Source organism: Oryzias latipes, chromosome 4 (assembly GCF_002234675.1).
Source record: "Oryzias latipes chromosome 4, ASM223467v1".
NCBI lineage: Eukaryota > Metazoa > Chordata > Actinopteri > Beloniformes > Adrianichthyidae > Oryzias > Oryzias latipes.
This window is the reverse complement of record NC_019862.2, coordinates 28,214,638-28,236,563: the sequence shown is the minus strand read 5'-3', so window position 1 is coordinate 28,236,563 and position 21,926 is coordinate 28,214,638. Positions and strand designations below refer to the sequence as shown.

Here is a 21,926-nt window from a genome sequence, read left to right as displayed (position 1 = left end):
GTGCACAAATAGTTTATTTGTGAGTACAAAATACTAATTCATGCACACAAAATGCTAATAGAATTCTAATTTGTGTTAGTGACATACTTATTTGTACTATAACTACTACTAACTAAATTCAATTTGAGCGCCCAAAATATTAATACATGACCACAAATTATTAATTTGATGGAACAATATTTGTCTTTTGTTGTTTTAATGTCATGTCCAGGGCTCCTTTGATATGCTCATTTCGAGAAGTTTTTGAATCTAAGACAATGCTGCCCTCTAGTGTTCAATCTTGGTCTCACATCTACAGGGTGACCAAGTTGATCACCTTTTATTTTAAAGCCAATTTTTTTAAATCCCTTTAAGAAATCTTAGCAGTAAAATGTGTTAGTAATTATTTTTTCTTGTAATATGAGAAAAGTTAACTAACGAGAGGAGTAATTAAGTTTATTTGCGGCAAAAACTGGTTGTTGACAGTTGGAGGCACATCTTTTTATTTATCTATCAGTAGAAACATACATTCTCTCAGGTTATGGGATGCAACCAAATACTTTTCTGTCCATTAGACAAAAATGAAAAATAAAGAACAGGCAGACTGCTTTGAGAAAGAACCTTTTCCAAGGATCAACCTGAAACTTAAAGGAGAGAAAGCTGAGAGATGTTGGAAGAGTCCCAGCAATGTAACAGCTTCGACATGTGTGCTTCACAGTTCAAAGAGTGTCTTGATGATCTGACAGAATCTGACATCACTCTTTCCAGATTCAGCTCCCATTTCGGAGGGATCCAGTTTCAACTTCTGAGGGACACGTCTTGGAATGTAAATATACTTTTTTTTTTTTTTTACAAACTTGTTCCATTTTGGAACACAAGCAAAGTGTCTTTATTTTGTCTCATAGTTGTAAGACGAACTTTAAAAGTGTGTGGATATTTCTACACACAAATAAAAGTAGTAAAAAAAAAAAAAAAACAGCTCCATTCCTGACAATAGTAGGAAAGCAGGGGAAACATTTGTGCGACAAACAGGAGAAGCCAACACCAGCTTTCATCTACAGACATGGATCATGCTGGTTGGTTGGGATTGTGGTCACAGTGTGATTAAAGCGACAGATTGTTAGTGTTTTTTTTTATGTCTCGGCTTGAAGACCTTACAGCAGTTTAATGCAAATAACTGGAATCTTGGTCACCAATGAAAGGCCACACCACGAGACACGAATCTCGGTTCCTCTGGATCAAACCGACACGCAGCTGCTTTAATCTCACGCAGACGTTCTGGAGGACGGCACCCTCGGCCGGGTGGCTGTACTTGGAGAGGCCCTGAAGGGAAGAGCCGCCTAAAGCGGCCGTCACCTTTTCACCGATTGTCTGGAGCCCTGCTTCCCTTTCCTTGCTGCCTCCGGCAAAGGAAAGCCGGCCGGCCTCCGGCGCCTTCCTTTGGCCTCGGGCTCCGAGTCACTGAGCTCCAGGTCGGGACAGTACCCATCACTGTCCTGAAAGGTCTTGGTGCTCTTCCCTCTGTGCTCAGGTGCAGGTTTGGTCCAGAGCCTCTCTTTGGCAGGGCTCTTTTGGGACAGTTTGTCTCGGGCCCACAGGTCCTCAGTGGTCCGCACCAGGTTAATGGTTGCCTCTTTGAAGGGCCTGCCGAGATGCTCCATGGCTGACTTCTGAAAGCCGCTCCTGTCCAAAGTTTCCTTTGAGATGTCCTGGCCACTGGCTGTTTGACAAGACCTGTCCTTCTGAGCCACCAACTTCTGCAGCAGACCGTTGCATTTGGCCCCGCGGCCGGGGTCCCCGTTAGTGCTGGAAGAGTGTCCCTGATGCACGCCTAAAAGCTTGCCGCTCGCTTTAGCAGCCAGCGGCGTGCAGCCCGCAGGGCCGGAGGAAGACAGGCAGCCGTTGGGTCGGTCCTCCTTGTGTCCGTGCAGCAGAGGCTTCACGTTGCTGCTGTGGTCTTGGAAGGGAGGCCCGTTCCCTGATTTGGAGCTGGAATAGCAGTTTCCGAGACCTGAAGCTTTGGGCATTTTCAGCTTGAGCGTGATCCTGGGGGGAGGGTAATGCAGCGTGTGCTCCACGGGGAAGGAAGGAGGAAGACCTTCACAGAAAGAAAGGCAAATGAGTTCCTAAAGACACTCTGGAGGTTACAGATGACTAAACAGAGATTCCTCTTTCTGCAGCTATGCTACTCATCTCTACCATAGGAGTGTCAAAAATAAGCAACACATTGATATTTATTCTTTCCCTCCAGTTTCCTCCGCGGCAGAACATTTATTCTCCGGGAGTGCAGTGGTCCCTCGCTCTATCGTGGTCACCTTGTTCAGTGCAATTATGCGTGTTTTTTAACAGTAAACTGTGTTCTGTATCCCGATAAATCTCCTCGATCCCGTGTCTCCTGTACGAAATGCGTTCAGTTGACCAGAGTTCCATAAATCTTCCATCGCGTTGTTTTCATTCCATAATTCTGGACGTATTTCTCTATGAAGGTTTAAAGCTTCGTCTGTTCAAACAGGAAAGAAAATGTTCTGCCTGTCTGGTAAAAGTGGATCAAGTGTGTAGTAAGGAGTATTACAGCCTTAAAACATTTAGAATTACTGTAAAAACCTAAAGTTGATTACTTTTGCCTTTTATTGATTTTTAGAATGCAACTCCTGCCAACACTGTAAACCAGACTGGTGCACAACCCAAACCAAATTTTGTTACATATTGTTTTCATCGATATGTTCTGTAATTATTCTGCGATTCTATCTCAACCTGGCCTTAAAAATTGTTGTAACTTTTGATTTGCTCATATGCAAGAGAAACCTCTCAGTGTGCTTCCACCACATCTGGTGTAATGTAATAAAACGATGTTAAATATATTGAATTAAGCCCAACATGTGCTTGACTCTTCCAATGTAAGTTAGTGGTAGGCAGCAGGGATCCAACAATTCAGTTCAATTATGTGCGGTTCAGTTTTTAACAGAATTGTGGCATCCCTAGTTTTTGGTTGAATGAATTTATTTAAGACTTTTTCAGATATTAAATATTATTTGTGGATCAATTTTAAGCCTGTGTATAAAACAACCTGGAAACAATACAAATAAAGCTTCTTGTCTGCTTTTTTTTTTCTTATTTTTTTCCCCCCAAATTTCAGTTCAGTCAGAAAAACAGTGTGTGCGCTCACCAGCTGACACTTCCAGGTCCATGAGCTGCACATGCAGGTTGAACATCTGCTCCTGATCTTTGCTTTGCTTCAGCTTCAGCTTCTCTCGCCGACTTACCATGTAGCAAAGATTCCTCACCTGAACAAAAGAGGTGAAACAATTAAACAGCTTCTATGAATGACGTTGGATGAGGCAGATTTAAGACCCACTCAAATGAAAATGGTGTTTTTCTGATGATGGAGGACATATATAAAATAAATTAAGCTTAAAATGGCATTCCTGAGTATTTCTGTATTTCAATTGTTGTGAATCAGGAGCAGAAAAAAAAAATTCTGTACGAAGAAGAACTTATTTGTGATGCAGAATGTATGCAGGGCGGGGCCACAAGCTCTGCTCCATTCTCACTCATCCACTTGCAGAGAAAAAGATCTGTATACTTTTTTCTTCTTCATCTGAGCTGGAATGTGACTCAAAACTTTGTTGCCCCAGTAATGTTAGGTTGGGTGTGTGAGGGGCTGTAGACTGGCAGGAGAGCATGCAAAGAAAGGGATGATGGGAAATGAGTGCAGTCAACTCAGAGGGGAATTTCTGGTGAACCCCTGCCATTCTGCAAAAATTATTTCCTAGAAAACAGAAAGTTCTTTGATTTTCGGCTAAAATAGTAGTTAAAAGACTTTTAAAATGGATCCAAAAATGATTGGAGTGGGACGTTAAATACATCTTAAGAGTTTCTGCACTCATTACATCAGCATTTTATTTTTATCATGGATCAGATTTTTAATTTGAATGAATAAAGCATTACTGTGTTTAGACAAATCTGCAAACTGAACTGAATGATGACATCCTGGACTGGAGACGGTTTCTCCAATTTCAAAGACAAAGACTCCGGTGATCTCAACACCGCAGGATGAAAACATTTCTTAAAAAGCACCAACCCGCTCTAGATCCTGCCGCAGGTGCATAAACATCCGCATGCGCGTGTGGACGCTGTCCTCGTGAGGCTGCAGCACGCCGTTCTCCTCCTCTTTGGGGGGCAGCAGAGGTTTATTGAAGTTGGATTTTCTTTTGAGCTTCCAGTACTGATAAATGAAGTCCAGGATGCGCTCTGAGAGCCTGAGGAGCTGTGCCACCTCCTGCAGATGAACCAGAGTGTAGAATTCCTCCTCCAGCTCCTGCAGCCTCTGGGCCCGCTGTCCCACCTTCCCCACCTCTCCGGGGGGCTTGGAGCGCGCCGGGCTCAGCCCAGCCTCCCCAGACTTGGGCTTGCTGTGCTTAAGGCAGAAGGACTTGAACTTGACCTCGTCGCCTTCGTCCAGGATGGTTTTCATCTCTAAGCTGTGCTCAAAGGCACAGGTCACATGGAAGGGAATCGTGCAGTTCTTCACAGAGCACTGGAAGGAGAGTGGAGAGACATGCACTCAGTTTTTGGTTCAGGTAAAGTCTCAAATATGACTAAATGTTAACACATTAACGATCATCATATGTGATCTTTCGTTGTTAGCACTGCAGCTGTGCTTGAGAGGTCCGAAAACGATCATTGGCTCATAAAGAAACTTCAAAAAATGCCACAGCCTCTCAAAGCAACTGTCTCACACTCTAAAACCCTAAAAGAAAGCAGACAAAAGGGTAGAGGGTTAAGGTCGAGCGTTTGAAAACCGATTTACAGCGGTCTGTCAGCGGTCACCCTCCTCCCCCTGGTTTCTGGAGGACCGGTTTGTCCTGCCAGCCCTGTGTCGATCAGTTCATCCAAAACCTTTGCACCTAGGCCACGTGCCCTCTCCTTCCTCACTGAGTCCTTGTAAAATGCATAATTTGAGTCATAAAGGAAGTTTAGATTTTAAAACCTGGCCCCGTTTCCCGCTTCTCCGTCTTTTTGATGCAAACTTGGAGCGTTGGCAATGGAACTCCTGCGTAAAGCTTGGGTGGTGGAGGGACGGACATCAGACGCAGACGTGACGGAGGCGACGTAATCTTCTGATTGATTAATGGACGTTCTATTTCTTTTGTGTTGACGCAACGGAGAATCGCCGCGTATAGATCAGTGTAAATAAGCCCCGAGACCATTTTAGATCTAACACACCAAACATTCAGATAAACTGTGGGTTTGCTAAGACGACATACAGAGTTAATCTCCCCATTAAAGTGAGCAACCTCCAAATTTTAACATTTTAATTCATTTCAACGTCCTACTAATCCAAAAGTTGGAGATAAAAAAACAAATTTATCACTGTGCACTATGAGGAGGACTCAATCGGAATCAGAGAACCTTTAACTGGTAAAACAAGGTCATTTTAAACAGCTATACAAAAAATGTTTCACAATAAAACAAAAAGAAAAAACATTAAATATCACTTTTATTCAGTTTAGTCTATTTAGAAGTTCTTTGTTTTGAAAAGAAAATTTTTTTTTAAGAGTTTTATCAAAAACAACAACCTTTTTCCCCCCCATCAACAGCAATTGTATTGGTGAACATTAGCCCCGCCTACCTGGATGCAGGCGCCTGTTTTCAGCTTACACAGACTGCAGATGAGGGACCAGCGGCTGGGAGGGATGTGGGAGATTTTTGTGATGGGCTCCATCCGCTCTGGACATGCAATGCTCACCTGCACAGTGACAACATGCACAGTTGGTCGGATATTTTCAGGAACCAGGCGGCGGCATGGGTGGGTGGGGTATATTCCCTTACCTCTGGTATCCACAGGGCACAACTCACGTGAGCCCACTTGGTGCCGGCCCGGGTCGCCTTCATTGCCCCGCCCTTCTGGGGACACAGCAGGCACTGTGGGAGGATGCCGAGGACACACGTCCTGCACAGCCAGTTCCCAACCGGCACTTTGACTATGCCGTAACACGCCTTTGAGGAAACGAGCAGGTTTTCAGCCCACAGTCGTTATTTGAACAGCATTCATCTCCGTGTACACTTGCCTGGTGTACACAGATGTTGCACTTGTCACAAAACACCATGTCGTTTCCCTCTTCGCTGTCTGGGGAGCGGCACACATCGCAAATGACGTCTTCGTCGTATTCTATACCCAGGCCTTCCACCGTCTCAATGGCGTGCTTCATGTTGTCGTGGCAATGCTTCTCCAGGGCCTCCATGGCTCGCTCCATCGTGAGCTCGTCTATGGGTTCCTCCCCTGTGGAGGAGGCATGACACGGCGCTTTACAAAACTGTAACTTGCTGTGATTCACCGTCTAATAATCCAAAGGATTTTAGATTCCAGTCTTCTAGAGCAGAGTTTTTCAACCTTCTTTGAGTCAAGGCACACTTTATCCTTGACAAAAATCAGCATCCAAAAATTAAAAAAGGAGAAACTCTATAGGGTGCATTGATGAACCGTCCCTCCGCAAGGTTTTTCTAAAAGATGTGATAAAAGTTAGTTTTCAGTAATAATTTTCAACTAAATTATTTGACATTTTACCCTGGAAGTTGTTTTACCCTTCAGTTCTTTAACATGCAATTTTATGTATGTTCTTTCCAAATTGTGATTTATTTATTTTTTTATATTTTTTTTAATGTTGGTGCAAAGGCCACTGTAATTTTTGAAAAATTACATGATCACAATTTGTTTGATAAAGTTTACACAAAAAGACTAACATATTTATTATTTCTGCAGCTACACAAAAAGTGAACATGTTGAAGTTTTCTTAGTTTTTCTTTTGTCTTAATCAAAGATGAAGTCTTTGAAAACTTTAAAAAAAATGTTTTATTTATTTTTAGATGATAAAATTGTTTCAATTTAGTTTAATTGTGTCTGTTGGCCGCTTCACCTTGATCCTGTTTCTTAAATGTTGTTATTACTTCTTAAGTTTAACATATAAAATAATCCAGACGTTCTTAGAAAAGTGTTTCAGTTAGAAAGATGACTTGGACCAAACTCTGGGATGTTTGGCTGTTAATAAACAAAAACCTTGAAGGAGAACTAAACTGTTGACCTCTGATTTCATCAAGAAGATTTAAAAACTGTTTGATGTGTGATGCATCATGGGAGATGTAGTGTGAAACTGCTGCCAATTGCAGGGACTCTCTGAGCTTCATTGTTCCACGGTCTGACACCAGGACCCGCGGAAAGCTACACCGCTAAAGACGAGCTTTAGCCGGTGTTTTTGTTGGAACTGAGAGAAAGTGAAGACTTTAACCACTTCTGATTGGACAGACTGAGGATGTATGATTAAGCCTCCAAGAATGATTGGTGGAGACAGATAAAGGGGCGGGACTTTTCCGAAAACAGCTGAAGCTGCGTCGTGGTACCGTCATTCTTATCAAAATGTCTTTAATAGAATCAAACAAACACTAAAAAAAAGTTTTTTTATGATCTTTCATATTTATGACTACTCAGTGTTTTATCAGGGCCTGGATGAACACAGAGCTGAAATTCTGGAGATGGTAAATGTTTTTGCATCAATGAATGGGTAATTTCCCACGGCACACCTGATCATCAACTGGTTGAAAAACACTGTTCTAGAGGGAATAAAAATTCCCCCCTCCATTTCTTACCCATGAGGACAAGCTCCTGGTTGAGCGCTTGCAGCCAGTAAAGGTCCATGTCATCCAGATCATATGGACACATAGCCTCTGCCAGCTCTCTGATGTTCACATAACCCGGTTCTGCAGATTCCTGACCCGAACACTGGATGTTCTTCCTCTGGTGGCTGAAAAGCATTTCTTTGGACTTCTCTGCGATCACCCTGAGAAATTAACAACAAATGTGTCAGCAGCCTTGAAAGGAGCCTTGATCCGGTTTCACGCGGAAGCTTGCTAAAGTCGGCCCACCCACCGGACTGAGGGTTCCGGGATGGTGTCCGGACTCGCCGGCACCTGAACTCCTTTCTCCCACTTCTGCTTCCAGGTGTCTGCCAGCAGGTAGAAGTCCTCTGGGGAGATGTGGTGGGAGTCGGGCAGCTTCATGGCACTGATCAGGTCTTTTCGGAACACCTGTGGGAGACAGGAGGCCACCAGGAGTCAAGCCCACGGTCCTGAGACGTCTCCACAGTGAGCGTACAGTCTGACCGTACAAAAGATGCCCATACTTCAGCCGGTTTCTTTGGGTTGGAGGCGGGGGTTCCAGGTTTGCTATCATACTTGTTAGAAGAGAAGTAGGAGGTTGAAGGACCTAGACGAAGACCCAAAAGTGTAAATAATGTTGGTACATTAAGAGAAAAAATGCTGTCCAAGACACGTGACCTACTTTCATTGTCAGAACTGTCGCTGCTGCTGGACAACCTGAGACGTTTCATCCTGTAACATCCTGTGGGAGAACAAGAGGATGGAGCACACATCAGAAGGCCGTCACTGACCAAGGAAGGCCATGGAGAGACTGTTCAAGAAAAAGACCATTGCTTACCATAAATTTCCAATTGAAAAGCATGCTAGTAGATTCTTCCAGTTGCCAAATTCCCACTTTGCTTCTTATCTGCAAAAAAAGGGGAGTTATTTTCAGAATAAGAGCATCAAAGAGTTAGTGATGACAGTTCTGATGACCATGTTCTTGTTGCAGAATCCTCCCAAAAAAAGACAATTAGATACTTTAATGTATAAAGAAAAAGGAATGCAAGTACGAACTAAATAAAATATATATATAGACATCATTCGTACACCTGTAGCCCAATAAATGAGTGATTTAAACTTCAAACTGCTAAGGGCCGTGTACAGTACACCGTTTGAACAGACAGGACATGCCTCACATTCCCCATGAGGAGTGAATGAGGAGGAAGAGGACGAGGAGGAGGATGAGAGGGCCTGCAGCCAGCTCTGCTCCACACCGCAGTAAGGTTATACTGCTGAGTAAAAAGTACGCATGGACAGTTTTCTCTTTATACATGTTTAACCACGACTGGTGTTCACATCTGCAGGAGGTAAACAGGAGAGGATTTGAAAAATCCAACATAAGTTTCAAGCAAAGATCAGGTCAACCATACATCCTCTACATAATAACGCAACACTGTGGCTTTTTTTTCCAAGATGTAAATGAATCTGGAGGACGCCAACCTGATTTTGATTTGTCATGTTTGTTTGTGTCTTTGAATTTGTTCAAATGATTCAATAAAAACAACCTAAATCTGAGTAATATCTCACTAAGTATTAATATATAGTAATTCATAATATAGTTTTTGTTGTTAGAACGATGACGACGTGTTGATATAATAATAAAGCTGAAGTTTAATGGTTAATTTTGATCCTGTTGTTAAAATGTGTTATACAAAGGCTGAAAAAAATCCCTTTACCTGCCTTATTTTAGCCTAGATATTTACTGAACTGCATGTTTTCTCCTTTTTGTTTTTGTTTATTTGGGTAGATTAGAAAGTTCGAATATTAACGTCTGGTCTAAATGCCAAAGTGCCCTTGAGCCAACTCACTTTGCTTCCTTTACTCATCAGACTTTAAACTCAAGCTGGAGATCCATCCAGTCCATTACACCGTCTTTAAAAATATTAAAATTTAAAAAGATGTCCTCCATAACATATATTAAAAAAAAAAAGAATAATAATCATAGTTTAAAAGGATGCTTGATTTGTCTCATTGTCAAAATTCAGAAAAAAGGAAAGATATGTTTCAATTCAAGGAGTCTGGATATGGAACAATTTAAAAACAAGCAAATAAAAAAACAGAATCACACAGTCAAAAAAAACTTGAATTGCTACAAATATAGAATCAATAAACCCTATGACTTAATTCCAGGAACTCAAATATAGAAATAAGACATAAACTTGCCAGTGACTGTTATTCTAAACTGAATGAAGTCATCCACAAGCACACATATACACTATATTGCCGATATGCATGTATATATTTATATTTAGTACCTTTTTCAATTACTTTTTTTCACTTTTTATTTGCTTTTATTCTAAGTATTTAAAGTATAAAATATAAATATCTTTTCTCCTTTCGAATAAGAATAAGAGAAGTTTTTTTTTTTTAGAAAAGAAAACAAAAAGGAGATCTAAGAGTGACAGATGTGCGCATGCTCCAGGCGAAAGAGGGATCAGCCAGATAATACTACGGGGCCGAAAACTTCACGGTAAGGACCAGTAATCAGTGTTGTCACTAAATTAATGATAAACTTTGCAAACAGAACAAAAGCTGCGGGTCAAGAAGATGTAAATTTGTTGATTTAGCTTCTTCAATGATCCCAGAATATTTATCAGCACATCAAAGAAAGCCAAAAACAGTAGGAAACTAATGATGCCGCCATATTTAAAACTCCTTTTGTACACCATGCGGGCGCTGATACCGCATCTGGATAAGTAAACTTTAATGGAGTACCAGTGAAACACGTGGGGAAAAAAAGTCTAAAGTTGTTGCTTTATGAGCAGTATTGGCGCCAACTCGCACGCTGACTCAGCCTCGCGCGGGCCCAAAGCGGGCTGAAATCAAACATGGCGCCACCGTCATACAAAGATGTCACTTCCGAGCGACGGCGAGCCAAACATCGGGATGGCCCAACTAGGAGCGTCCCACAGAGGGGGAAAAACACATGGCTACGAACTAAAAGAAAAATAGGTGGTTGCTAAAATACATCAGGAGTGTCGGGACGCATAGCAGGTTTGGGGGAGCAGGGTGAGGAGCGGGGCCCCGTGGTCCGGATATGAATCCGGGGCAAATCCATGCCCGCACACAGAGTAGACACGGGCATATTGTTCACATTCACCCCCGTCCTACCTTCTCTCCACGCGCTGCGGCTGGCCTTTTCCACGTCCACATGCGGTCAGGTGGACCGTGCTAACAGATGCTAATAAAAGGAGGGCCTCCCGGTCCGGACTGGGACTTCAATGCTGGATCTTTTTTGGGTCCAAATCCAACAGAAGGGGAATCTTAAGGCAGCAGCCTGTCCACCAACACGGCACAACGACACTATTGTGCCGCGCCCCCTCCAGGTCCTAAACTCCACCGGTTAACAACAATCTCTTTCTATGGATATTATGGATATTAACTTTTGTTAATAAAGTTTTCTTTAAAAAACACAACAGCTCTTATTTATTTTAATATGTATCTACACAAATTAAATAATGGATTAGCAACTGCAAAGACGATCAATAAAATGTTTGATTCAATAAAATCTCATTTTTTATATTTGCTGTTTATATTAATCAAACTTCCACAGCTTTAGGTTTAAAAAAAAAAAAGGCCACAAAAAGAAAATCACTGTATTGCTAAACCAACAAATTAAGTTATTCAACCATTAAATATTTACATATGTTTTAAAATAGATGCATAATTCTATTTATATTGATTAAAATGGCTGAAATTGACCTCAGAAGCTTTTTAACAGGGCAGGTCTCAAAAATAAAATACAACCCTTCCTTTTGCCCAGAAAAGCGTTTTAGATGTCTGTTCTAGTTTACTTCAGCCATTTTAAAAATATATATATATATTACAATGATCAATATCTCTAAAGAGGATTTCATCATAGTAGTAGGTTTAGGGGTTGTCATCTGGACTTAAGGTTTTTAAAGTCAGAAGACGTTTCACCTCTTATCCAAAAGGCTTTGTCAATTCTGAATTGACAAAGTAAAACTAAACCTACTACTATGATGGAATCAACCTGGATGAATGAGAGTCTACATAGACACGTCTAAAGATGATTTATATAACGTAATGACAATCTGTTGTTGACTCCAGATTTATCATAGACCACCACATTGATGTTTTCATTTGGTTTCTCTATTTATAACAGCGTAAAACACATGAACTTGTACAAAACAATGGATGTTACATTTTTATACAAAAAAAGAAAAACAAAGTATAAAAGAAACATTTTAAAAATAATCACAGGCTCCTTTTGCTAAAAGGAAACATTCAAACATTCTTGATTTGGCTTATCAAATCATCTATACAGCAAGTTTCAAATATGCACAACATAATGCCACAAAAGTTCATTTATCCAAAAAAGAATTAAAAAAAAAAAAACAACTACAAGTTAAGAAAAGACAAATATGAAAGTATTTAGAGATATGTGTACAGAAATCACAGCTCGTCCAAAACTCATCTCTGCCTTCATTGTTTTATCCATGTGCTATGTGTGTTTTTTTTTCCATTTCATTTGTCTTTAGGCAGGAATGTTTAGGAATTAAAAAACTAAATTACAGCAGAGTTTCAATGAACACCAACAGAAAAAATCAAATCCTTTTAGAAGAAATAACCATTCACAGTAATGTTTGCAGCTAAGATTCAAAGTGTACATACCATGATTGACGGTCTAGACAGAAAACTTTTGTTTTGATGAATATATATATAATGTGATTGCTGATAATGTAGAACAACAACAACAAAAAAACTCCCTTTATGTTTCCACATGTAAAATACTCCTCCTGAATCCAGATAAGTACAATTTCATATCACAGATTTAATAAATGCATGTTTGCTAAAGTCATATTTATCATTGCCTCTGATTGTAATGGTAGTATATTTAAGTGATGGTTGAGTTTTAACAAAAAAAGAGGAAATAAATGTGAGTCAGAGACTCTTTTAGATGACTCTCTTGACTGGCATTTGGCTAAAGTTAGTCATTTACCACAGTATTTTGTCCAATCTCAGCCCTCCTGTTGAGAAGAACAAGCTGAGAGCAACATTAGATACACGTTATGCACAGAACTGAGCATCAAAATGAGGAAAAAACGCAGTCTAAAGGATTTATTACCTGTCGCACGATTTAGTTTGTGTAATTCAGAAAATGTTTTCATAAGAAAAGCCAGAGCTGCTTCAGGGGTCAAAGGTGTCTCTGACATTCGAGGGAAGGTGGCCAGACTGGTTTGAGTTAAAAGAAAGAAAAAGAATGGCACTGAAGACACCAACCCTATAAAAATGATGAGACTTGCAGAAGGAAACCACACAGGATGCCATTTCTCTTAGATAATAAAGAGGAAACTGGAGTTGTAATGCACTTAATCTAAAAATAGTTTTATATAGCCAGCTCCTTCTTCCCCATTCTTTTGTTCCGTTTTAGTTCAAGTAGATCTGGTCCTCGTCTCTAAATGAACTGAACTGCAGGTGGCTTATGAAACAGCAGTTCAGAACATGTCAGGGGTTTGGTGGTGGACGAGAGAGGACGTCAGCAGACATTACCCATTAGCAGAGACTGCTCTACCTCTCTGCACTCGTGGATGTTGAAATGGATTTGGTGGATTTGATCAAACACGCCCATTTTCCAGTCTGAACTATTTTACAGCAGCTGAGCTGAGCGGACACGGTGGAATAATCTCAGGTAGCGCGACGGATGTCCCTGAAGGCCAACCGTTTAAAATCCCATCTGCATGTCGGCAAAGTTGAAGAAGTTGTCCACATCTCGAGTTGAAGTATTTTTGTTGTCAGAAACAAAAACCTGTGAAAAAAAGTTTTGTCATTTGTTGGATTATTTTTTTTAGGAGCTACACACAAAACTGTAAAAAAAAAAAGAAGTAAATCCTGGTTACCTTGGTGGCACTGAACACCTCATTGGCGATGTTCCTGCAGGCCTCCACCACTCCGTCACCGTTCAGCTCGAGAGCAACAACAGGACCTGTAGTGAGACGACAAAGGTCACAATCCTATAGCCTGGAAAAAACTCTAACCTCTCCAACAATCCTGTTCAGTTTGGTAGAAAATCTGTTTACATGTTGATAAAACAGCAGCTGCCTTCAGTTTAAAAGAGGGGGATCGCTCTTAATGGTAGTTTAAATTATTTTTTTAAGACCCACTCTAAAAAGAATTGTTTTTGGTGCTTTAACATGTTGCTGTGGCATTTCTTTCTGATAATAGAGGACATATATAAAGAAACTTCAGCTCAAATCTCCTTTCTGAGTATTTCCTTACTCAAAACATGAATCAGGAGACCGACAGAAAAAATTGCAGCTTGAAAAACAGTTTATCCGTGATGTAGAAAATACGCTGGGTGGGCCACAAGCTCCCTGCTCCGAGCTCCTTGTAACGGGGAGGGGAAGGGTGGCGGGGTTGCCCCACCCAAAGCCCTGCCTACAACTCAAAGGTAAATTTCTACAGAACTGCTGCTCTGCAAAAAAAAAAACTATGTCCTAGAAAACTACAGTTTTTGTAATTTTGCCTAAAAACGGCACAATCCTAATAATAAAAAAAAACCCACTAGGAACGCTTTTACAACAGATCCAAAAATGATCAGAGTGGGAATTTAGGACAGGTTTCTGGGAAACCAAAGAAAAACAAAATGAACAAACAGTACGTTAACTTTCTCACTAAAAATAAAAAAAGTTGTAGTAACAATAGTCACAACTCATTTTTGTGCAGTCCTTCAGTGTGGAGTTGTGTCCCTTTCACATATTTGAATGAAATGAGGAAAGACAACAAACCGGGAATTCTGAGCATTTCAAGACTTGTCTATTTTTTTGCTCCGCTGAAAAATAAACCCTTCCTCCAGCAACGCTTTGGGTATTTGAGTCTGCGGTATTAACACAAATCCATGACTGATGGGGCTGTGAATCAGATGAAGGCTTGCTTAAAGCATCCGCTAGAATAGAGGAATAACAAAATAACCATGTAACCCACAGAACCCACCTTTGGTGATCCACTCCACCAGATCATCTTCACTGTTCTGGAAGACCCTCTTCACATCTTCAGGCCGCATCAGGACCTCCTTTGTCTGGATCAGAACAAAACCTTTAGCTACCGCCTGCGGACAGAAAACAAACAGGCGGATTACAAGACAGCGGACAGACAATCGCAAACAAACAAGGTTTTTTTTATTTTTAAAGATGTGTCAGCCACAGGTGGATCTGTGTCATGCTTTTGTTGTGACGCACTTTTTTAGCAACAGCAAACATGTCTGGAATGTTTATGCAGCAGCAAGGCCAGTTATGCATCAAGGCTTGGCGTTTAATGAGCAACCCTCCATTGCATTTTCTAATATCACGCTACAGAAACACAACCTTAAAAAGTAAAAAAAAAAACTCTTAAAGAAAAAATTTATTATTTTCTGTCTTGAAAGATAATTTACCTTTCCTAGAAAGTAAGTTTTTTCAAAGTAAAATAATCTTAGTTTAAAAAAAAACATCTTTTCATGACTAGAATATTTTTCTTAAAATAAGTAATCTTGATTAGATCATTTTTCTTACCACTTTTTTTGCTTATTTAAAGAAAATGTGTCAAATTGTAAGATTTATTGACATATTACTTGGGGGGGGCTTGTTTGCAGTGCATTCACCTGAATGAACATCAAACCTGCCGACAAGCTGCTGGTGTCAAGAACACTTTGCAAGTTGATTTAAATGTGTAAATGCATTTACACGATACAAATCTTATTGTTCTAGGTACTGGAACTTTATTGAAATTTACTTTGTTTAACAGCAGATGAATGCACCGGTGCTCCAAAACGAGTGGTGTCAAAACGAAAAGCGCTCTCTGTTTGTCGGATGCTCACCTCATCTATCAGTTTGCGGGCATTTGCAGTGGTGTATTCGCCAGCAAAGAACAGAAAGAGACAGGACTCCTCACTCTCCTTCCTCCTCCCTCCCTTGGTCAGGGGGACAATGCTCCGAGAGGGGTCGGCGGAGATCCGGACAGACTTAAAGTCGGACTCGGGATCTGGGGTTGGAACAAAATCCAGAACGGAAGATGCCTCCGGCAGTAGGCTCCAGTTGTTCTCCCCCGACACCGGCGTGAAGTCGTGGATGTTGCTCCAGTTGTTGTTGAATATGCTCAGCCCCGCGTCCTTAAAGTGAAAGGCCAGTTCGGGGTAGAAGTACTGAAAGCAGCCGAATTTCATTCCTGTGGAGGACTCGATGATGGGCTGGGTGGCGCAGCAGAGGAACACGTCCATCTTTTGACAGTCCCTCGTGCGAAACTGCTGACAGGCCACCACACACTTGATGTCTTTGCAGTCCCTGAAAAAGACACTTCCCTTAACAGGTCCCAGCACAATGCGGCAGTTGACGCAGTCGTCGATGGTGATGGTCGCAGAGTGATCCAGCACAAAGATGTTGCAGTTCTCGCACTCTTGGATGACAAACTGTTCCCCGTTTAATGTGCCGGGCAGACGGCCCACTGTGACATCTTTGAGCTCTTTGAGCGTGTAGTGACTCAGGTCAACCTGCTCAAAGACAAAACGGCAAAACAAAGAATACAAAAAAGTTACATTTCAACATAGACGCAATTATAAAGTCCATTATAGAGTCCATTTTAAGAGTAAAGTTTACGACAAAGTATAAATTTAATGAAAAATTGAATATGTTAAAGATATTTCGTCTTTGTGGGCGGGACTGCTGGTGCCAGACTAAGTCTGCCCTCAATTCCCATCATCCCTTTGTTTACACTCTCTCTCCCTTTAGCTTACAGCCTGTCACGACCCCAACCTTACATTATTGAATATTTAAGTATCTCTCTCAATATCCGATCTATTCGGCCTTACAGTTTTGAGCCAGATGCCAGCTCAGATGAGGAAAATGAAGACATGCATGGAATGCATGGAATCCACAGGTGAAAGCACCAGAATGGAGCAAAGCAGAGAACCTGTGGGCCTCCAACTGGAGCACCTATGTCACAGCTACAAGCTTTTGTCAACTGCATTTGTCTCTGCTCCTAAAGAAATACAATTTTAATCAAAATTTTCTTTACACGTGTTCGTCATCTTGAGAAAAAGGCCACGAGGACATGCTAAAAAATACGATTTTCACCGGAGCGGGCCTTTAAATTGAGCAAAAAGTCAAGCTTGTTTTAGCTAGAACCTCCAGCTGCCGTTGGCCTGTTTTTAGGCAGTTTTTGACCAGAGCCAGAGGTGTAGGGTGTAGGTCATGATGTGGTTGTGCCAGATTTGAGTCAAAACGGAAACCGCCCTGTGACCACTTTACTCTTGTCTGTCTGAACGGGCTAAATTTAGTCTGTGTTGTGTGTTAATCCGATAATGAGATGTAACTCTGCCTGCAAGGAAACGGCGGGGAGAAGAGGTCAATAACTCTATATTTGCTCTGAGATGTCCACTTATGGAGATGTAAATGTGGAGATCAAAGCTGGACGTTTTGGTGGGATGATCCCCTTTAGGTACAGTTACTCCAGGAGCTTAGAAATGTATACCCATCTCTACAAGATCATGCAAATGGATGATTAAAAAGGCTCTAGAGTGACTTTATCTCTTATCTCCGCTTTGTTTCACAACAATAACACAGTATATTTGAGCTTAAGGTCACAAATAACACAGTCTGAAACTGCAACTGTCATTTACTGCTCCATTGATTGCCCCACCTTCTCTCTTTTATCCCAGCTGTACTGCTTCGGTGCTTCGTCGGTGTTGTTGCCAAGGGGAACCGCGTTACTAGTTTCGCCAGTCGACGTATGCTCTTCTTTCTCCCCCGACTTTCTTTTGGATTTCTTCGAATAGAAGCATCCCATCTTGTTCCCTCTAGCAGTGGCCCGATTTGAGGAAGCCCGGTAGGTAACGTTACTCCGAAAAAAAACGAACTGATGCGAGGCTCACCTACGTATACTTTAATTTACAACACCCCCCCCTCCCATCTCCGTACATAGCTAAGGCGGACAGCCAATCACTGGCCTGGTAGTAGCGGTAACAGCCAATCATTTATGAGATCACGAAGACGCGATGACGTAAAGGACGGGCTCACGCATGCAACATTCAAATGTAATCGGAAATGTTATTTCCGCACAGAAGACACACGGGCCCATATGAGTCATAAATTAAAATTATGATTTAATAAAACAAATATGTAATATATTATTTTAAAATGAATAGCGTGCAGAAATAATGTAGCATCATGCAATAAAACGTAATTCTAAAAAAGGCGAAACAGCTTCAACATCGTTAAACTTTGCATAGCATTCAATCATATTGATTTGAAAACGTCATTGTCAAATTCTAGGAGCATAAAATGGCAACATTTATAGCAAGTAAATTGACAACTCGTACGAGTGGCTAAAGAGTTGCAAGGAAACCCTTATAAAAGACAAAGTGGCAGTTTTAACAGGTTGTCACGAACGCACCACCAGAGCTACACATTGGACACACCCCTCCGAGTGTTTTCAGTATTGAAAAAAAAAGGAAACTGGTCTTACAGAAAACGGAAATGTTTTTTATAGAAAGTTTCCGCGCTACAAGTTATGTAATAAAGTGTCAATAATAAATTCCTGTTTCTTCGTTGCCCGAGCATTTACTAATCTATACAAAACGCCACGTAACCATTCAACTTCACGTCATATAAGCCTCCAACTTAAGGCTGTTCTAATAATAGGTAATCCACATCATGCCCTGACACCTGGTCCCAAAGTACTTCTCTTTTTCACACTGTGCTTTTAACAGCTCGTATTATACTTGTGTGAGGACAAAAGCAACGCTTCTGAACTTTGCTCTAGTAAAGGGCCTGCTGAGTAATACTTGTCAGCTGAAATGAGTTCTGATGAAGAAATCCCATTTCTGTTGTAATTGTGGTATCAGGTTAAGGAGCATTTCTTTAGAATTCCAGTTCCCCTAACATCAGCCATGTCTTACAGTCACAGGGATGACAAATCCACACGTTGCTGTGGCGACTAACTAGCTTTTAATTAAAGCAACATTAGCTGTTTGGGTGTGATTCCTCCAGAGATTTACAAGGCTCTCATTAAAGGTTACTGTGAATAACAACTTTGGATATTATTAGGCTCTGCAGGGGGTTGGTGAGTGTCAGAATGTCGTTCTGTCTGGTGTGTTGAATGCACAATTTGTAGCACAAGATTTCAACGAGAATAAAACACAATGATGGTATTACGTAAGGAAAGAAGAACCCCCAAATAAACCCTTGCTAGCTAAACCTGCCTTGATGGGGCAGCTTTGTCTCCACAGAGTACTCCATCTCTGGTTACCATGGTGATAAGGACAGCATCACTGTATTTAGCTAAAACTCGTATGGCATTTGTAAGCTCTGTGACTTTCTAATCAGAAAAGTGACGCACACTTCTGTGATACTTGAATCAGGTGTGTTCCAACAATGAGAAGCAGCAAAGTCTGGGGTAAATTGGAAACATTATTAAAGCCAAACTCCCAAAACACAATGAATCTACCTCTGATATGCACCTTTAGTGATGAAGGTATTATTGTTAAAGACCCACTCCAGTGAAAATGGTAGTTGTTTCACAAGAACAGGCAGGCGGCTGGATCCAAATGCAGCAGGTTTATAAGCTCAGCTAAAAGTCCACAAAGCTAAATCAGGGCCACCCAGGCAGGAGTCGATAACAGGCAGAAGTTTATCAGAGGAGAAACGGGGTAGTCAGGATCCAGGCGAGAGTCTGGGCAGGCGCCAGGCAAACAGAGTCAGATACAGGGTCAGATTGTAACTAAAGAAACTCCTGCTGCTCTGCAGAAACGGCACAAGTTTTTTTATTTTAGCCACAAAAAAAATTTGTAATTATAATGAAAAGATCCCTGGGAAAATGTTTACAATAGATCAAAAAAATGATTGGAGAAGGACTGAAATGTCTTCAATTAGGGCACAATAACTGGCGAACTGAGCCGTAAATAGTTGTAACCCATTGTGATGGCTGCCTATGGTGCCACCCCATCACGGCAGTAACCTCCTACACCACACACTACATATTACATATACTACATAATTTTATCACTTTACATTGTGCACACACTTTTAGATGTTTTTGTTTCAAACATAAACACATAAAAAAATACAAAAAATTTTTTGGTTAAGTATAAAATGTGTTGACACATATTTGAAGCTTTATTTCCATTTACTTTCATTCATTTAATGTGGGTTTTTTAAGACACCTTGTTGTGGGGGACCTTTGGACTACCACTGCCCTCTGCTGCTGGAACCATCAAGTGAGGCCTGTTTGTCTGGCCCGATATTCATCAGTCAGCTAAATGGGCAAAACCATTGTCCAGGGGAGAAGAAACTTTTTTTTGCGTTGAATATTGCTTTACTTTAAATTAAATTGGATCTAGTTTCATTATTTTTGAATGTTAATTTACCAAAGGATGGACATTAATTTTGTTTGTTTGCTGTACTTTGTAGTTTGTTTTAGTCTTTTTCAGTTCCCTCCTGTGTGTCTAGTTAGTCTGATCAGCCACTGACTATATATATATTCCCTTGTGTTTCCATTTAGTTAGGTCAGTTAAAGTAAGTTTGTTTATCTGTTCAGTTGGTGAAGTTGTCCTCCTCCTAAATTTAAAGCCTCAGTATTTTTTTTACTTTGACCTCTTTTAAGGGCCCATTGTGTCCATCTAGAGGTTTTTTGAAAATACATCTAATTATTTTTGTGTTTTTTGTTTTTGTCTTTTGATTTAATAAAGTCAATTGTTCTTATTGTTTACCTTTTGGCACATCCCATTAGGGGTCATCACAGCGTAACCCTGTGTTTTCAAGGCACGGGGAGACCCAGATAGGGAGCAGCACCAGGGACCCACACTGGATCTTTGGCTTATTGCACCCCTGGGAAGCAAACCCAGTCCTACGAACCGAATAAAGTCAATTAAGAAGTTTAAATCACAAAATGCACTGTCATGCAACTCTTTTCAAACAAGCCTTCAGACGATAACTACTGGATCTGATGTATAGAAGATGCATGCCAATGCTGGCTCGCATAAAATCATGATGTTGTGGCTCTGAAACATTGGGTTTATTCTATTAAATCATTTATTTAAAAAAAAAAGACCAATGAAAAAGTTATGGAAGGTTTAAAGGATTATTCACACATTTCTGACCTGATTTGTAACTTTTTAAGAAACAGAAATAGTCAGGACTAAAACACATTTGCATGTGTGGAGGATCAGTACGAGTATTTGCATATAAGTAATCAGATTACAAACTCGTGAAAACAGGAAACCTTGTTTCCATGGACGTTGCAGAGAAACATGGCTTACCCACCAGTTTTACCTCCCCGCCGATTTAAATAACCGTGTTTTAAAGTCTCTGCAGAGCCGATGAGGAAACAGGTGTGTGTGTTAGACAATAGAGAGAAAAAACAGGCAGAGGGCTGCTTGAGGACCCCTTTTCTGCATAATCGTGGTCATTAATTGAGCACCACTAAACAAATCCCCTATAAGGCAGAAAGGTAGGGATTTTCTTTGATCCATTCATATTAATCATATTAATCATCATATTAATATATTCATATTAATCCCAATTTGTGTGATCTTTTTCATAATCTCTCCTTCCAATTTTGATTCTGACGTGACTCGAATTTCCTGTTTTTTAGGGACAAAGCTGCACAATCAGCAGAATCCCTGCGCAGTGTTTCTGTTTTTTGGCGGCTGCTGCGTGCAGAGCTGCGCTCCTCCACATGTGCAAAGGCAGAGCTGCGCCTCCAAGAGAGCCGCCCGCCTCCTCCATCAAGTTAGAAAGAATTTCACTGATTCCCGACTTCCGGTATCAGCGACTCAAGAATTAAACGGTTGCACTGGGAATTCAGTCTCTCTTATATTTGCAGGGATGCAAAGAATAAACTGCAAAATCTATTTTTTTAAGGCTCAGTCTAAGCAACTTTTATTAAGTTTTGGTCTTTACGCATTGTTTTGGTCACACGGCGGTGAGTGTGAAGATCCTATTGCTCTCATCTTTAAAACTATTGATCAATATTCATGAATTCCGATGATCAGAATATTAATATCATAACAATCAATTTTAAATGACAAACATTCTATTTCTTGAGTGTTTTTCAAAAGTGACTGCATAGCTCAGCTGGCTAGGTGAAGGACTGTCACGCCGGAAATGGTGTGCAATAAGCCAAAATCCAGTGTGGGTCCTTAGGCAAGACCTTTTGTACTGCTGCCCATCAGGCGAGTGGCGACCCCTAAAGGGACAAGCCGAAAGTTGAACGAATTAATGGGTGCATTAAATCAATATGGAATTAAAATAAGTGGTTAC

The 21,926-nt window shown here is 40.9% G+C and overlaps 2 protein-coding genes across 2 annotated transcripts; both read right to left on the bottom strand.

Moving 5' to 3' along the window:
* Positions 1–465: 465 nt before the first annotated feature.
* On the bottom strand, positions 466–10,998 carry jade3 (jade family PHD finger 3). The gene is made up of 12 exons (XM_011474443.3): positions 10,786–10,998; positions 8,471–8,539; positions 8,315–8,374; positions 8,157–8,239; positions 7,904–8,061; positions 7,624–7,814; positions 6,051–6,262; positions 5,812–5,979; positions 5,612–5,728; positions 4,061–4,516; positions 3,146–3,263; positions 466–2,077 (listed from the first exon to the last, which is right to left on the bottom strand). The coding sequence occupies exons 3-12, from the start codon at positions 8,361–8,363 to the stop codon at positions 1,332–1,334; spliced, it is 2,298 nt and encodes a 765-aa protein (XP_011472745.1). The 5' UTR covers positions 8,364–8,374; positions 8,471–8,539; positions 10,786–10,998; the 3' UTR covers positions 466–1,331.
* A 767-nt stretch (positions 10,999–11,765) lies between these two features.
* rp2 (RP2, ARL3 GTPase activating protein) lies at positions 11,766–17,576 on the bottom strand. The gene is made up of 5 exons (XM_004068387.4): positions 17,308–17,576; positions 15,491–16,159; positions 14,629–14,743; positions 13,536–13,621; positions 11,766–13,444 (listed from the first exon to the last, which is right to left on the bottom strand). The coding sequence occupies exons 1-5, from the start codon at positions 17,452–17,454 to the stop codon at positions 13,361–13,363; spliced, it is 1,101 nt and encodes a 366-aa protein (XP_004068435.1). The 5' UTR covers positions 17,455–17,576; the 3' UTR covers positions 11,766–13,360.
* Positions 17,577–21,926: the final 4,350 nt, after the last annotated feature.

Coding starts and splice junctions, on each gene's coding strand:
- jade3 (XM_011474443.3), bottom strand. CDS start 8,363: ATGAAACGTCTCAGGTTGTCCAGCAGCAGCGACAGTTCTGACAATGAA. Junction 6,263..7,623: donor CCAGGAGCTTGTCCTCATGG/GTAAGAAATGGA, acceptor CCTCCTCCACAG/GGGAGGAACCCATAGACGAG. Junction 3,264..4,060: donor TGCGGCAGGATCTAGAGCGG/GTTGGTGCTTTT, acceptor TCTTTTGTTCAG/GTGAGGAATCTTTGCTACAT.
- rp2 (XM_004068387.4), bottom strand. CDS start 17,454: ATGGGATGCTTCTATTCGAAGAAATCCAAAAGAAAGTCGGGGGAGAAA. Junction 16,160..17,307: donor GCTGGGATAAAAGAGAGAAG/GTGGGGCAATCA, acceptor GTCTTTGAGCAG/GTTGACCTGAGTCACTACAC. Junction 13,622..14,628: donor GGTGGAGTGGATCACCAAAG/GTGGGTTCTGTG, acceptor GTCTCACTACAG/GTCCTGTTGTTGCTCTCGAG.